Raw genomic sequence first — 17,281 nt, forward strand, 5'->3', positions numbered from 1 at the left:
TCTAATGTCCTACTATGAAGCTCAATAGTGAAGCTTTAATTCTAAGATAAGGTGGTGACTTTGTCAGTTATTGGCAAGATGACCTAAATTTTATCATGGAAAAAACAGATATATAAAAATGGTTCATACTTTGGACTATCCCATGGTTTGTTCCACCATCACTTCCTGAATAAACCAGCAGCATTGGGGGGGGGGGGAGGTCAAAATCTGCAAGACAGCAGGTGTGAGGTTGCAATCGAAGCCCACCATCTTGCAGATTTTGACTTTCCCCACAGACCCTGATGGCAATAACCCATAAGTGGGTGGGCTCACACAGCGCATTAAAGCATAAAGCATGGTTTCTAAATGCAACATGTTAAGCCATAGGGAAGCAAGTCACAATGTGGCTTAGGTCAATATGTGAATTCAGTCATTCCCTTGGTGATTGATGCTTGAATTCCCATATGTGCAAGTGTCCTGGGCTGCTCCTCTGCAATTCAAAGGAATTTAGTCCACCTCTACCCATTTGCAACATGAATGAGAAGCCTTTATTTCTTTTTAAAACAACAGAATTCTATGTACTTGGATCCATTCCTTAAATTTATGCAAGCTATCCCTTTCTTCCTGTACCCCAATATCATTAACCTTTGCAATACCTGAGTTTCACACTATTTTATCCATTGGTTCAGATATTAGTCCCTCATTTGGGATCCTCTTTCCCTCCTATTTACTCCATCAATCATTCATTTTCTATTTATTTTTTTTAACCAGGGATCAAGGCAACTGGTTCAAGAACCTAGAGGCCAGGTCGGCAAGAAAAAACAAAACAAAATACTGGAATTGACTTTCTAGTATCAGCTCAAAAGAGCTCCGATCTGGTGGCTGGAGGATCAGTCCGTTGCACAGCCCAAATGAAATTGCTAGCAGGTGCTCTGTTTATTGTGGCATGGACCACATCTTGTACCCCAAGCCAAATCTTGACGGTCCCTGAAGACTGCAATGATGCAAAAATAGATAAGGATGCGGAGGTGGCCCTCGATCTAATCAATAAGTATCGCACAGATGGCTACATTTTTGCCCTGTTTCGTGTTGCTGATGCTCATGTGCAACATCTGGTAAGTACCACAGCTGTGGTTGGCTCTGTCACTGACTGCAGCCTGGTTCCAGCATTGAGTGCATGTTTGTCATAATACACCGATTTAATACAACCACCAGATAGTTATTTGACTGCATTGTGTGATACATTTGGAAGTGCTTACTTGGGTCATTTGGGAGCTGTTTTTGGGGGTGGGGGGGTTAATGGCACTTTTAGGGGAAAAAATCATTTTATAAAACATTACTAATTAACTTGACAAGCTTCTAAACTTACTTGAGCCTAATTTATTTTAAAATGTGCTTAATTTTAAAGTACAAATAGAAACATTAGCCACTGTGAACATTGAGAAACCTAGAATCTCTTCTTTTCCACCAGTTTATGAGAAGAAACAAACAATAATATTGACAACACTAGAAATAAAAGTAAAATAACTAAAATTATTAGGCATCCCGGTCATAATTTTAGCATGTGAAACAAACTGGGTTTGGTCAGTCTCCTTTATATAACCTCCCAGATGTCAGTCTCACTAGTTCCTGCTGCTCGCAGTTCTAGATCTCTGGACTCTACTGCACAAGGACTTCTTCTCAGCTCTGCCATGGTCCATGCTCCCATTATTCTCACAATGGTATGTGAGAATCAAGTGAATTCATTCAAAAATGTTGGGATCCCAGGTCTATTTTTCAAGAAAGTGTGCATTTTCTTCAGAACCCTTTCCCATTACTGCAGCCTTTCAGGATATTATGGGATTCCCAAAGTGGTCTTGATCACTCCTCAGACTGCCTTCTTTCAGAAAACAAAACAGTTGAAGACATCTCGCCCTACCTCCCTCTCCTTCCTTCCTTCCTTCCTTCCTTCCTTCCTTCCTTCCTTCCTTCCTTCCTTCCTTCCTTCCTTCCTTCCTTCCTTCCTTCCTTCCTTCCTTCCTTCCTTCCTTCCTTCCCATCCATCCATTTTCCTTAATTGTTTATGTGCTGTTTTTAAGGTTTGTTGGTTTTATTGGAATTGTTGTATTAGACTACTTATATTGTTTTCTCATAAACCACTCTGAAATGAAAGGCCATATAGAAATAAAATAAAATATTTTCAGAAGTCTCTTTTCCTTTGGGGATGGTTGTCTAAAGAATATGTTTTCAGTTAGTGATCCATGCATGCTTAGGAACAATGGAGAGGATCTCTGGCAGATGGGCAAAAAGGCAGTCATTGATTTGTTGCCCTGGAGGGCAGCAAGGACAATCATTGCTTAGTCTGATAAGCTATCATCTGGCTATTCTAGCCAGAAGCAGTCTGAATGTCATGTGGCAAGTGTCACAAAACCAACCACAAAAAATCAGGCATGTAGAAATTAATCCAAGTATAATTAGTTGTCCCTTTCTAAGAGTTAAACCTGTCATCTGGAAACACCCCAAAGATTTGACCACTGAAACCAGTTTCTCTAGCTGGACTGTGCAAGTGAAGCAAAAACAATTAAAACCATTTATTTGGTTTGGAATTGAAGAGATGGGAACCAATTTCTGATATGATATATGCAGATGTTACCTAGCTGATTTAGAGGCTTCTCATTCCATTTTAGAAGTTCATATTGATTTGCTGATTCAGTCTGGAAATCAGATTCAATTTGGCAACTTGATCAGGTTTCTTCCATGAAGTATTTACCCTTGTTCTCTGCTGTTTCATTTGTTCATTTATTTCATAATTTGAATGTGGGTTTGCAATGACCTTTAATAAACCTGCATGGAAGTCATCCTAATTCATAATTTTAAGGAAGTTCTTGGGGGAATCAAGCATTTCAAGCACACTTATATATGTGTGTGCATCTGAAATAGGCAGAAGCCCACATATGTATATGTTGCACCTGGAAATCAGCAACACTGATTTTCACTGCTGTGGATCAAGACCCACATTATCATGGGTAATTACTAGATGATGAGCTACTTTTTAAAAATAAAAAATTATCCTTATTTTATTTTTTTAAAAATGAATTTGCCTCTTCTTTTATCAAACATCTTCAGCAGAAACATGACTGAATTTCTTCCATCTCACTCTGTTCTCTCCCATTTCAGAAAAATGCATCTTTAGTGTACCTAACTTTGGATGTCTTGGAAACAAAATGTCCTGTAATATCCGGAAAACACTGGTCATCTTGTGGACACAGACCATTCTTAAGTATAACGGCAAGTAACGGCCATCACTATTTTTTCTAAACGTCAACTATTCAAACTATACGTCTGTGGAAAGTCCTCCTTTTCTAACCACGAACCAACAGACATGTGACATTATGAAATTATTTGTACCCCCATAATCCCATCCACAATTACTAGTTTTAGAAAAGGGATTTTCTTGGGTGAAGCCCAAAAAAAGTGCTCCACATTTACACTCACCTTGTTGGTGATCAGCTTCCCAGCTGATATCATCTGCATGTTTTAAAAGCGACATCGAATGAATCAGCAGTATCGTCTTGGCTCGTAAGATGCACACTACATATTTCCTTCGTATTTCTTTCAGACACATCACACAGCCTCCAACAGGCAAGAAACAGTTACAGCCTGGTTTATAAGGGTATTCAGGTCTCAGAACACAAGGATGTTCCTCCGTATGCTGTGGCAGGTCAGGGTGATAGGATGGCTTCTGGGCTTCTGGGCCCCTTCTTTGTAAGACACGACTGAGCAGCCTGCTCCCTTCCAAGGCCTCTGAAGTAGTACAGTTCACAACTCAGATTTCTACAACTTCATAAGAATAAATGAAGAGCCCTGCTTGATCAATGTCTAGGCCATCTAATCGAACGTCTGCCTCACCCACTGCCAATGGGATAAGCTCACCACTATGGACTGGAGGACAAGAGCACCCTTCCACTGTTGCATCCCAACAACCAGGATTTAAGGAATACTGCCTATATTAATTATCCACTGGAGCTGGACAGCTAATAAATTTAAATAAATAAATAAATAAATAGCTATTGATAGCTTGATCCTCATGAACCTGTCCACTCCCCTTTTAAAGCCATCTGGACTGGTTTTCCATCATCACAACTCCCAGGAACTGATTCCACAGTTCCTGAATGTCTCTGCTTCCTTCCTATCGGTCAGTCCCCCACCTTCAAGCTTGCCAGTGTTATAGCCAGAAGAAACAAGGAGTGCAGAGTTCAGTTACCAGCAATCTTTGCTGCATCAATATTATAGGGTGAATTATCAAGGGCATTTTAATGTATGCATGAATGCCCCAACTCACAAGCCTCCACCCGGCATTGCAAGAGGGTTTAAGAGTCTAAGAGATTGCCCACCCTTGTTGTAAGAGGCACTCCTCCAACATATATGTATTGGTGTAATGCTAAAGATAATGACTCCTTTGGCTAAGCATGTCTCTAGGTGACTACATGGACTCATTCTTCCAGGATAATTTTTCAGCTTCCCAGCTTGGTCAACAGACAAGGTCATAGTAGGTAGCAGCTCCTCCTTGGTTGTCAGTCTTCATACCTGGGTTTGGCAGTAAATGTCAGGTCTCCAGATACTTAAGCTTTAGTTTAGCTTTTGGCTACACTTAGCAGAAGACTCACAGACACAACTCAGCTAGATTAGAATCTTGATTGCAGACAATAATGAAGCCTCAAATACAACTGCAGTGCAAAAAAGTCAGAACATTTAAACATTTAAACATTTTATGCTCCAGGGTTCAAACTTTAGACTTCTTCCACCAACCTTTCTGAATTAAGAGATCCTTGGCAAATCAACTGGTGGCTTGACAGGCTATAGGGATATGTTTACATAATGCCCCTCTCTAATCTGGGAATTGCTGATTTCCCCCCTCATTAGTCTTAACCTTTACACTGACCTGGGGTGATCTTGAGAAAGCTAAGCGGGGTCAGAGATGGTTAGTTCTTAGATGGGAGACCCAGGAAATACAAGGTTGTAGACTAAGAAGGGAAATTGAAAAGCCATCCTGGAAAGAAGGACATAGCAAACCAAGCCTCTTCTGTATTGGTGCCAAGAACATTCCATGGACCTGTCCAGAACATTGCTAGGAGTCAACCCCTACTCAAGAGTCTTCACCTTTTGTCTTTCTCTAAAATACAACTTGGAACTGATGCCTTTTCTTATGTCTTTTCCAGGATTTGGGGCAATGTAAGGCTGTTATGTATATAAATGAACTTTTCGAGACAGAAGAACTATATGCGTACAACTGCACTGTCAGTCCAGGTATTCACATCTTCTGAATTACAAGTCAGGATCAAATATACTTAAAGAAACATATCAGTGATCTAGACGATTATTTTTTGCACCTTCGGCCAACGTATAATCTTGTCTCCTAAAAAAGTCTGGGGGAAAATCAGGGCTTCCGACTTTCAGAGGTGGATGGCTCTTCATATGTGTGCCGTGTTCCACTTCTCTGAAATATTTTTTTTCAGTTTTAAACTAGATAGATAGATAGATAGATAGATAGATAGATAGATAGATAGATAGATAGATAGATAGGAATTATGATTTAAATGTATAGATGCATTAAACAAAAATCAAGGCAAGGCATCCAACTGCAGTTTGGGGAAGAGCAGAGATGGGAGTCAGTCAGGATTTGAAGTGGAGACAAAAAGGGGTATCCATGGCAGGATGGTCAAAAAAGTCAAGATGGTGACTGCAACTGCCCGATCAAAGCCCTATTCCCTTTTTTATAGGTCATGTCCATTTGACCCCTTCCCATGGATGCCCCTGGACACGGATAAACATAGAAAACAGCTTTTATGTGCTTATCTCAGTGCTACACCAGTTCATCCACAAACCTCAGAAATTGCAGTCACGTTGATAGAAATTTCATTAGAAAAATTAACATCATGTCTTAAACTGTGGGGGAGGGGAATGTTTGGGCTGCTGAACATCAGACTTTGAATTTTAATTTTTGTGGCAGGAGCAGTGTGGCATTTGATATCAGCTAATGACTAAATCGTTAGCTGATATCAAAGGTTAAAAGACAAAATTTTGAGAACTTTAGCATTTGAAGATTGCATTTGAAGATGACCTCCCTCATTTGTCGCTAAACTTCGAATGTATTTGTTCCAGCTTTAATGTGTGAAGACAACCCAGATCAATGATGCTACAGTGTTGGTAACAGTGCATTTTCTTACAGTTCCACCAAAAATATATGAATGTAAGCACTGCCCTGTAAGAACAACAGTTCTAGAGGACACTGATAAGTACACTGAAGAAGCCAGCAAGATCTTGGAGGAGTACATGCTGGGGAGCAACGAGTCAAATTATTTCAAGGTGGAGAAAGTCCAAAAAGTTTTCAGCGCAGTATGTATCAGTATTCTCCTATGGATCTGTAGGCTTATGTAAAAATTATTTCCCAAGATCTTGGGGGGGGGGGGTTCTTATGCGAGTCCAGGAATGGGAGATGAAGGTTTAACTCCCCTCCCCTTGAGCACCTTCCATCAACTATCATCTATCATCTATCATCTATCATCTATCATCTATCATCTATCATCTATCATCTATCATCTATCATCTATCATCTATCATCTATCATCTATCATCTATCATCTATCATCTATCATCTATCATCTATCATCTATCATCTATCATCTATCATCTCTCTCTCTCTCTCTCTTAAAAAAAGGCTATTCTTATAGCTGCTAATTTTATGAATGGAACGCATATCAAGTTCAACCTGTAATTCATCTTAACTTTGTAAAAAGCCTTTCAGAGGTTCCTGAAATGAAATCAAGCTGTTTTCATGATCTCTTATTCTAGATAAGGTGTGGTCCTCTTAGGCAACAAGGCAAGTTCCACGAAGCACAAATGCTTCTGGTATATCCTATGATCATGGGAGTATCCAAGGCTTCCAACCATTCACTCCTTGAATGGGCACTTCAAATTGAAGCAGGCAAGATTAGTGGTGAGGAGGTACCCAATGTAAATGGAAAGCTTGTAGACTGCATCCATACCTTTGCAACAAGGTATCTAAGGTGTCCAGATGTTGGACATTGAGAAGGAATAGGAGAAAGAAGACAGACACTTGAATTAAGGTTCTGGATCAGTCTAGCCACTCTATGCATCTGATCAAGTAAGCTGCAGCTCATGAAACTTATGTGTTCTAACATTTGTTAGTCAGGAAAGGTGCTACTGGACTCTTGACATTTTGCCACTATAGACTAACAAGGCTCTCCTTCTAGAATAACACTGATTGCAAGAAGAACCACCTAGTCAGTCCTGAACCAGATAAAGGCTGACTGCTCCCTTGACATTATGATCAGCAAGCAGAAACTCACATACTTTGGCATATGAAAAGTTGATAAATAGAAACAAGTCCTATGCTTGGAAAGGTTGAGAGAAGTAGACCAAGGGGAACAAGAACAGCTAAAGTGAATGGATAAAATTAGAGAGAGAGAGAGAGAGAGAGAGAGTGTATACATATATGTGGGTATGCATTTGCTATAATTTATATGTTGCCTGTTTGTAATGGCCTGGGTCATTGGGATATCCTTGGAAGAGCTAGAGATGATCACCAAGGACAGTCAACACGGCAGATGTATATCCTTAATGGCATCTAATTATCTCCAATATAAGGTCCATGGGCACCATTTCTCCACAGATACCTCCCAGGGAGCCAATCTGGCTTCTTGCTCTTTTATTTAAGATTCGTTAAATAAATTAAAATTAATGGGAAGCTGGCATGCAGCAAAAAAGCATTCAACCTCCACCTGCTATTTTTCTTTCCAAGGACACCCGTGGTCCTGACATTTATTTTCCTAGGCAATAAAAAATGGTGGGAGGGTGCAGCCCAAGCCCAGGACTATGTTTAAAAATATGCCCATCTGCCCCCCCCCCAAAAAAGACAAAAGTAAACTGGAGTTACTGGGACTGTCTTCACAAGTTTCCCTTTTTAGAAATGTGTTTGTGACTGACAATGCTGCAATTCAGACATACACACACACACACGGGAGGCATTTTGCGAGAGTTCTCACATGCTGCAATGGGCACACAGTAGTGTCAGCATCAGGTCTGTAACAAACCATAGTGACATGAAGATGATGCATGTGTGACATCATTGTACAAATGCCATGTTTACATACCTGCATCACAATGTCTGATGCAAGAAACTACTGGCATTTACATGATGATATCATTACACACATAACATCATTTGACACCACCATCACTACCTTTCCTTTCCATGGACAGTGATGAATATATATCTGGGAACACCAAGGAGCAGATGATTGCAGCATTTGCCGTTAGCCTGAGAAAGGTGAGGATAAATGTTAATTTGTGTGTGTGCATGCATGAGGTGTGCATGCCTCTTTGAGTCAGTGTTGAGTCCTGCAACTGCCCAGACAAATCCCTGCATTTTCAACATTTTCAAAAGGGGTTTGCCCTGGCCTTCTTCTTCCTAGGACTGTGTGAGAGTGACTGGCCCAAGGTCACCCAACTGGCTTTGTACCTAAGGCAGGATAAAACTCACCGTCTCCTGGTTTCTTACCTGGTGCCTTAACCACTACACCAAATTGGCTCTCTTAAATGTGAATAGGTGTCACTATTATTACTAACAGGCTCAGTGTCAAGAAGTGGCATCTTTGGTCCTCTTTACTCACCCCCTCTCCTAGGATCTCTTTTGGTTCCAGGGGTGACCACAGAGTGTGATAAAAAAAAGTCAAAACTATAGCTGCAATGGGCTGTTCGAAGCTCCACCTGGTTTTTATGTGCATTATACATTTCCCCAATGTAGCACCTTTCTGCAGCACTACAGACTTTTCTGTACCCCCAAATTATAGCACTCTGCTCTCCTTGTACTGTCAGAAAACTAGACTGGCATGAGACATCCTGTCCCTACTGCTGACCCCTCTCCTGCCTCTGTGACCTCTATTCCCAGTCACTACCACTCCCCTGATCCCTCTTCAAGATGACAAAGCCTTTTACACACCTTGAGGCTACCTCTGGAAGGGGTCAGAATGAACAGAAAAGGATACTTTAACACCAGCATAGTGTTTTGTTTGGTTTTTTTTTTTAAATCACATAAGGCTATCTCAGTCCTGGGCTGGGAATGAGATGAAAACATCATAGGACTATAGCAAAAACCAAAATATTTCCAGGTCAGGTTTCTGTTTCTGGGGATCCAGGCTTTGAAAATATATACTGGCAGCTTCTAGATCTCCACCCACCCACCCATCACCCATTTATTAAAGTATTGCTTTAGACCCCTGCTGCCAAGAAGAACTTTGGGGTCCAGCTCTAGAAGAGAGATCTGCTAAAGGTTATTTTGCCTAGGATTATTCTGATTTAGAACAGGTCTGATTGATTTTTCTAAAACTTTCCAGGGTGAAAAGTTTAGCCAGGTTTTGGCCTTGTGTCAGAAATAGGTTTGCTTAAATTCCCAGGTGCCAGGATGCTGATAAAGGAATGGCTTGATTGACAAGGAGATTCTCAACAGGGGATGTGGTTACATCTGCCATGCAGTCATCCTTAGGTCCTAATGGCAAAGTGAACTGTAATATTGGAAGAGCTGGACATAGTCTTTGATCACTCTTTTGTTTATCTTATGCAGGTGGCCGATCGTACGGTATTCATTGTTGAATTCATCATAAAAGAGACAAAATGCTCCAGAAACACTCATCCAAGAAATGTTTCCAAATGTGAATTCCTGCCTGATGGAAAAGCTGTGAGTTGAGAAAGAACCTAAGGGCTCTAATGTGTATAAAAGAAGGTTGGCCAAGGTGAAAATAAACTGCAGGAAGAAAACAGGCAGTTGAAATGCAGAATCTTTCATGCTGGGCAAGAGAAGTTGCGTAGTACCCAACCTTCCGATAAATCCTCAAATATATCTCAATAACAACAGCATAAGGCAGTGTTTCTCAACCTTGGTAGCTTTAAGCTATGTGGACTTCAACTCCCAGAATTTCCCAGCCAGCTGGCTGGAAAATTCTGGAGTTGAAGTCCACACAACTTAAAGCTGCCAAGGTTGAGAAACACTGGTATAAGGGATCAAAGGATTAATTCCTGTACATATGTCTTGGAGAGAAATGCATTCAAATTTTGCTAGCTTTTAAATGTGTGAGTGGCAGATTTGGACATTATTTTAATAAGGAGTCCCATAATTGTGATAGTCTGTTTTTATTGTTGTCCACCCCCTAGAATCATTGGAGTTAGGCTTACAAATATGATTTATAAACAAAGAATGAAAGGCTGGAGTGATGGGAATCGTAATTCAGCGATTTGGAGAGGACCCCAGTTTCCCCGTTCCTGCACAATCTGATTTGCCAATGCTGAGAGGCATTTGTTGTGGTGGTCTCCAAAACTCCTGCAAAAATTGACAGTAAACCATACTTTTTCATGGCATAGAGGACACATATAACCTTCTCCGGCTCAGAAGCTAAGCATGATCAAGTCTGGTTAGTATTTGGTTGGGAGGACTTAAAAAAACTCCAGAGCTAAATTGGGGAGCTGAAAAATATCCTAGCAGAAGGAAATGGCACACCACTGTTGTAATGTTGCCAAGAAAACTGGAGGGGAGGAGAAGGGAGTGGGAGGGCACCAGTCATACAGAGAGGAAGGAGAGGAAATTTGCAGAGGAAAACAGCTAGTTTTGTTATTAAGCTGTTGACATTTTTTATTCCTTAATGGTGTAACATATTTAAACAATATAAAACTGTAATGCATGTTTGTGTATGTGTATAGATGATGGATGGATGGATGGATGGATGGATGGATGGATGGATGGATGGATGGATGGATGAGATAGACATACATTTTTGAATTCAGAAAATTCAATACTATCTCAATTGCTGTCATTTCCTTTTCTCTGTAGAATCTGGGATTCTGCACAGGAAGAATAGTTAAAGAGACAAAAGTTCCAGATGTGGTCGTAGTAGACTCCTGTGAAATCTGTGATATTCTGGTAAGAGCAAATGATTTAGCTGCCAGGAGGAAAAACACATAGCCTTAAGCAGCAATGGTAGCCGTCAGCAGGAAAATGAATCACAGAATAGGGAACAATCTATCTCCGTTTCAAGAGTCTTTACAAAAAAGGAAAAAAGTTGAAGGATGATGAGCAAAACCACTATGCAACATTGCATAAGAATCAGTGCATCAGAACTAGATGTGGGGAATTCATTCTGGGAAGTGATATGATGAATGTAATGAAATAGCTACAATAGAGCTGCTTGGCTATACATCCAGCGCATCCTGTCGGTATCCCAGTGTATCAGTTAGGCAACCCTTGACACTCCATATGCCACTGAACGTCAAGTCCTAACAACCCTAAGAATGGCAGCCCATCATGAAGGATGCTGGGAGGTGTAATTCAGCACCCTCTGGAGTGCCATATCCCAGCCCAACTCTGATTGCCTTCTGCTTCCATTGTCCTCATTCCAAACTGCAATTTGGAGCAACAGAATACCATCCTTTTGCAACTGCTTTACTGATGGATCCAACCCCAGTCTGGAGAGCCTCCAACTACACCCACGCAGATGTTAGGTTAGAATAACTCTCTGGTTTTTGACCCCCAACCACGTTAATATGTTACTTTGATGCATGAGCAAGAGAAGACTGTTCCAAACAGGATTGATCCCCGGCCATGGGGTTTCATTCATCTGCTCATTCAACTGCATCATTACATTTTCTAAGAATAAATACAGAAAACAAATATTACTATCTTACTGAAATGAAATCAGATTTTAATGACATATAATGAAGATTGCTATTTTTTTTCTTTAACATAATATCCAGCCTAGAAAAGGAATCTTAAAAAGCTTGCTGATCTACTGTCTGCTTCCTCCTAAAAAGATCCTATCCTGTCAATATTTCTGATTTATAATTTTAAAAAAATCTAATGAACCATACTATCTGTAAACTTTTATTAATCCTAATTTATGTTAGAGCTTGAAAAGGCCTCATTTCCTTTACAGGCAGTTTGCAAAACCATTCCTCCCCAGGACGTCCAGACATTAAACATTGCATTTTGATCCTGAAAATATGATTAGCAGTGTATTTTCTCATCAACACTAGGATCAATGGCTATGCTAAATAGCACTTAACCTCTCCCTCCACCTGTTCACAAGGCCATCTAGGACTACTAGCTATTCAGACAGTATGTCCCATAACAAAGGTCTGTAATTGCTGTCTTTCCCACACTAGAAGTCCTAATTCAGCTGCATCATATAAAGCCCATCTTGAAAGAGAATTCATGTCAGCAATTCATCCAGTGGGGCTCACAATAGTCTGCAGTCAGGATAAAATAACTGTCCAAAGATCACAATCCAGACAGAACTCTCTTCATCTGGTTAAGGCTCCAGTTGGAAGCAGAATAGGAGAGGCTTAATATTGTAGTGCAGAATCACCTGTGGTTGATTTTGTTTTTACACTGACTCTAAGAAATCTAACCAAATCTGTCCAGCAGAGAAATGTAGAGATGAGTTTGCATAGAGGTTCTCAAAGTATGGTTTACAATTTACCTACAACTTGGGTTTTTTTTCCCAAGGGATTGCAATCTGTCCTTAGTCCCATTGGATCTCTAGCTTTCTCCCATCTTTCTTTTCTCCTACCTCCCTGTCAGTATCAGCCAAGTAAAGGAAGTACAGTACTACCACGAAATAGATAATACAGGTAGTCCTCAGCTTAAGTCCATTCATTCAGTGACTGTTCAAAGTTACAGATGCACTGAAAAAATGGACATATGACTGCTCCTCGAAGTTCCAGCCATCACAGCACCCCAGTGGGCACTTGATCGCGATCCAGACACTAGGGTGCCCAGCTTGCAATTACAACATTGCAGGGAGCCGTGGTCACACCATTGCCATTTGTGACCTTTCCTAATGGCTTCCTACAAGCAAAGTGTAAAGCTTGTAGGAAGCCAGCAGGCAAGATCACAAGTCACTCTGGTAAGTTGCTCCTGCTTTTTCTCCCACCCGCAGAACCACCCTGCCCACGCACGGCCTGACTGGCCCTCTTCCAGCTTCCAGCGACTCATGCATGGCCTGCTCCAGCCCTCCCACAGCCTCCCATGATTAGCATGCAGCCGGCGCCAGCCCTCTCAGACCCTGCCCCGGCCTCCCCCACCCCTCCATGGCACCCTCCATGGCAACCCTGCACTCCTTATCTGGGACTCCCACTGGTTCCCACTTAATGACCCACATGCCTTGGGATTACAGGGGCAACCAAGACTGCCTGGGATTGCCATCAATAAGTGATGCGGTCACATGACATCACACTTTACAACTGCATCACTTAGAAATGGCAATCCCAGTCCCAACTGCCATCATAACCCAAGGACTATCTGTATTTGAGGAATGGTGCAACGCCTCATAATCAGTGGCCCAGAGGTGCTCATTCAGTTCAACCCCATGTGGCAGATATAACAGTAGAAAACAGCTCAATGATTGTAAGGTACGTTCATAATACTTTCATGCAAGATATGTTGCATACAATCACAAATATGCAGCAAATAGAGTACTAATTAACTTGGTCTCTTTTTTCTGATTCTCATTTGTGTTTCATGCATTCATAAATGGTGGCTGTGTCCTTTTAACTTCCTTTGGAAAGTATTGCAGCGTCCTCAACCATAGTCACCACTTCCACCATGATTCAGGAGAAGACCATCGTCACTGCAATGCAACTGGGCATGAATGCAAACATGTGCTACACAGACATCATCATCATCATCATCACCCTCATCATCCTCACCATCATCATCATACTCATCCTCACCATCATCATCATCATCATCATCATCATCATGACCCTCATCATCATCCTCACCATCATCATCATCATCATCATCACCCTCATCATCATCATCATCATCATCATCACCATCGTCATCATCATCACAATCACTCTCACTATCATGGTCACATCCATGAGCATAGATACCCACCAATTCTTGGCCATTATCAAACTGGTCCTAGAGGTCCCAGCAGCAACCATAATTCTTCTGAACATACACAAGAGGGACATCGTGACTTTCCCCCTCCTCCTGGGCCTCGTTACCCTCCTCCTCCTCCTGGTGGTCCCCACCATCTTCCTCCTAGTAAATATCCACCACCACCTCCTGGGCCTCCACCTCCCCGACCTATTCCTCATAGACCAGATGATCATCGCCAATCGCCATATGGGTGGGTTCCTAAATGTAGCCAATGGCATCAGTACCACCACCATCATCACAGGTCTAATGACACTGCATATAAAAGAGAAGAAAGCAGGTCCTCAGAAGAGCAGGATTCATTCAGCGGTTATCATTTTTTCCATCATAGCAGTGTGGACTTAGTCCATCACATTCCAATTCTAAATGAACATGATGTCCTCCAAGCTCCTGGTGCCAACTTTCTTGACCATCCTTTGCATGACCAAGGAAGACATGAACAACGTATAATGCAACCTTTCCCAGAAGCTTCCTCAAGATCAAAGTCATGCCCAGGAAAGCCCAAATATGACCTCGAACCAACCTTTTTGTCTTTATTTCCTACACCATCGACACAGTAAAATGCTTTTCCTATAAAGGAAAATGTCTGTAATTATATGTGTTGATATTGATTTAAATTTCCTATAAATTGTAACCACAAGAAACAAATATCTATACAGAGAGCATAGTTTGTGTATAACCTTAGAATTAGGCATGTTTTGGAAATGATTTGAAAGACATATTTCAGATTTTGCATAAGTACATGTGCAAGTACCACCCCTCTCTGCCATTCTTTAAAACAGCTCATTTTTTTCAGTCTTTCTTTGAAAACCAGGAAAGAAGATCCTGCTACTTTATGAGACATGCTAAGGAGTAGATTCCATACACACCACATACACGGAAAGAGGATTTTGCACAGAGAATCTTCTTATGGAATGTCTGATTCTAAATACACCTTCTCTATCTTATTTAGTCCTGTGGTGTTCCATTAGAGCTACTAGATTTGGACTGCAAAATCCAAGTGACTACTCTCTGGCAGCAAAAAATAAATAAATAAAATGGAATTTCCGGTATCTCTTTGCTGCCATCTAATGGCTGTCTAGAGCTTTGCAAACCAGATCTGGTAGGCCTAGTTTCTATTGTGGCCAGACTGGGTTGAACTGAGAGGTGGTTCCCACTGCAAATTGCTGAAGGCGAAAAATACTGTAGTTTTGCTTAGGCCAAGCTTTTATCAATTGCAAATAATCCAGAGGTTTCAAGCTGTTGGTAAATCACAAAGACCAATGTTACATACATAAAAAGTGTCATCACAAAGGCTATATTTGCACAACACATTTAACTAGTGACATTTGCACAATATGCTGAGTTAGTGTTAACCTTGATTAGTCCCTGTGTGTATATGCATGGATTAGCATAGTGCACAGATCCAACTTGCTTGGTTAGTTTATTGTTTAATGTGTAGCGTGCAAATGTATTTTAAGTGTTTTAAAAACTGGCAAAAGGACTTTGAAATTGATAGCACAAGTCCTGATAGGAGCCATAAGTGAGCAAAAGCAATCTCTATTTGATAAGGAAAGAAGTGACAATTGCTCCTATGATGCTTAAATGCAATCAGTCTTGATCTTGTCTTTCTGTTATTGATTGGCAATTAATAAAAGATCCACAAGGGGTGATTTTAGCAGAAATCTGCTCTGCGAGCATTTTCATCTGGAAAAGATACAGGTCCCTGTAGCCCAGAACTTCATGCAGTGGGCCATTGCTCATAAAATTGTAATACGATTATCTCTCGGAAAAGAACATACAGGACTGAATACAGAATGGAACAAGAGAGTAGGCCCCAACTGCAGATCACAGATGATTGTGCTTATGCTTGCAAAAATATAAAATAAACAGTCTAAAAATTAGAATGATTCGTCCATTTGCATCTCATTCATTGTTAATTTTTTTTCCTAGTGTAAAGTCATAATCTAGGTGATCTCAGCAACTTAGTTATAAATTGTGGGGTGTGAAATAGATTTCCCTCCATGTCTGAAATAACTAATTTCAAAATAATGAGATGAATTTGTGAAGATCTCAAATGGCCTTTCCTATAACTAGGTTGAATGCTCTCCCACCCTCCCTAAATTTAAATACAACTATATCAGCTTAATATAATACGCAGTATGTTGTCCCCATTGCCAATCCCTACCCTGCCTCAATGCCCTCTGTTTCCAGATATCAGCAATTCCCAGGGACAAAGTCTAACAGATTTTACATACCTTGAGGCTGCTGTTGGACAATGTCACAATAAGGGAGTGTTAGGCACTAGCCTTTGTTTATTCGTTTACCCAAGTTTAGAGAACCAAATTAACTTGAGACGAGGCTTATCTTTAGCTAACAGAAGTTTATTGGCCAATAAATATTCTGGATGGCTCATTCAACACAGTGGCAACGTGTTGAGGAGAACCACACCTTGCAAAGCAAGCAACAAAGATTTTATAGGCATCCACAAATGTAATCAGATAGTACATCCCCTCATACCCATATAAAGGATTTTTGGGATGGTCTAGGGAGGAATAAGGGTGGGCCCTAAAGAGGTGACTCTAAGTTTAACTTTTTTCTTCTGGTTACCAAGGGAGTAGCACATGTTAGCACATCCTTATTGCTTCTGGCTTTCTTTGTAACTTCTTTGGAATTCGGTGTCTCTGCCTGCCCGGTACAAATCTAATTTATAGCTTACTTGTTCAGTCAGGCATCTGGCTAATTGCTTCTAAAGAAAATGGGGTGGGGGAATGCTGTGCTCTCTTGGAAGGCAATCAGGCATTCAACAAAGAGATAAGGTGGGGGAAAGAAACGCTGTGCTCCTTACAAAGCAACTTAATCCTTTATAAGTAAGATAGAGTGCACTGTCACATGCATCCCCACACATTATGAGAGAGTATAAAATTGTGTATCAAAACAATGCCCTTCAGGAGGAAGTACTCTCACTGGTGGCACAAATGTCCAGGCTCAATTATCCTACTTTGGATACCTTATGGGAAGACTTAGCTCTCTGGATAAAGGTCTAATGCTGGGAAAGGTAGAAGGAAAGAGAAGAGGATGACCAGCAACAGGGTGGGCGGACTCAGCTACAGAGGTGATGAGTGCACCATTGGAAAACCTGAAGGACTAAGTTAGGGACAGATCATCATGGAGAAAATCTAAGAGTCATCAATGACTTGATGGCACATAATCAATCAAAAAAGTACAGCTAAGGATAACTTAAGGCTGTCTTATTCCTGGGCTGAGGACAAAATGACAGCAACATCATAGGTGTGCCACAATCAATCAATGTTAGTCTGATCAAAACTT

The 17,281-nt window shown here is 40.9% G+C and overlaps 1 protein-coding gene across 1 annotated transcript; it reads left to right on the forward strand.

Annotated features, from left to right (window-relative positions):
* Positions 1 to 823: 823 nt before the first annotated feature.
* HRG (histidine rich glycoprotein) lies at positions 824 to 15,858 on the forward strand. Its single transcript, XM_025175898.2, has 7 exons — positions 824 to 1,094; positions 3,136 to 3,246; positions 5,178 to 5,265; positions 6,188 to 6,354; positions 9,602 to 9,715; positions 10,862 to 10,951; positions 13,594 to 15,858. The coding sequence occupies exons 1-7, from the start codon at positions 891 to 893 to the stop codon at positions 14,530 to 14,532; spliced, it is 1,713 nt and encodes a 570-aa protein (XP_025031666.2). The 5' UTR covers positions 824 to 890; the 3' UTR covers positions 14,533 to 15,858.
* Positions 15,859 to 17,281: the final 1,423 nt, after the last annotated feature.

This window comes from Python bivittatus, unplaced genomic scaffold (genome assembly GCF_059951505.1).
Source record: "Python bivittatus isolate LINGU-HERP-01145 unplaced genomic scaffold, Pbiv_v1 ctg000980_np1212, whole genome shotgun sequence".
Taxonomy (NCBI): domain Eukaryota; kingdom Metazoa; phylum Chordata; class Lepidosauria; order Squamata; family Pythonidae; genus Python; species Python bivittatus.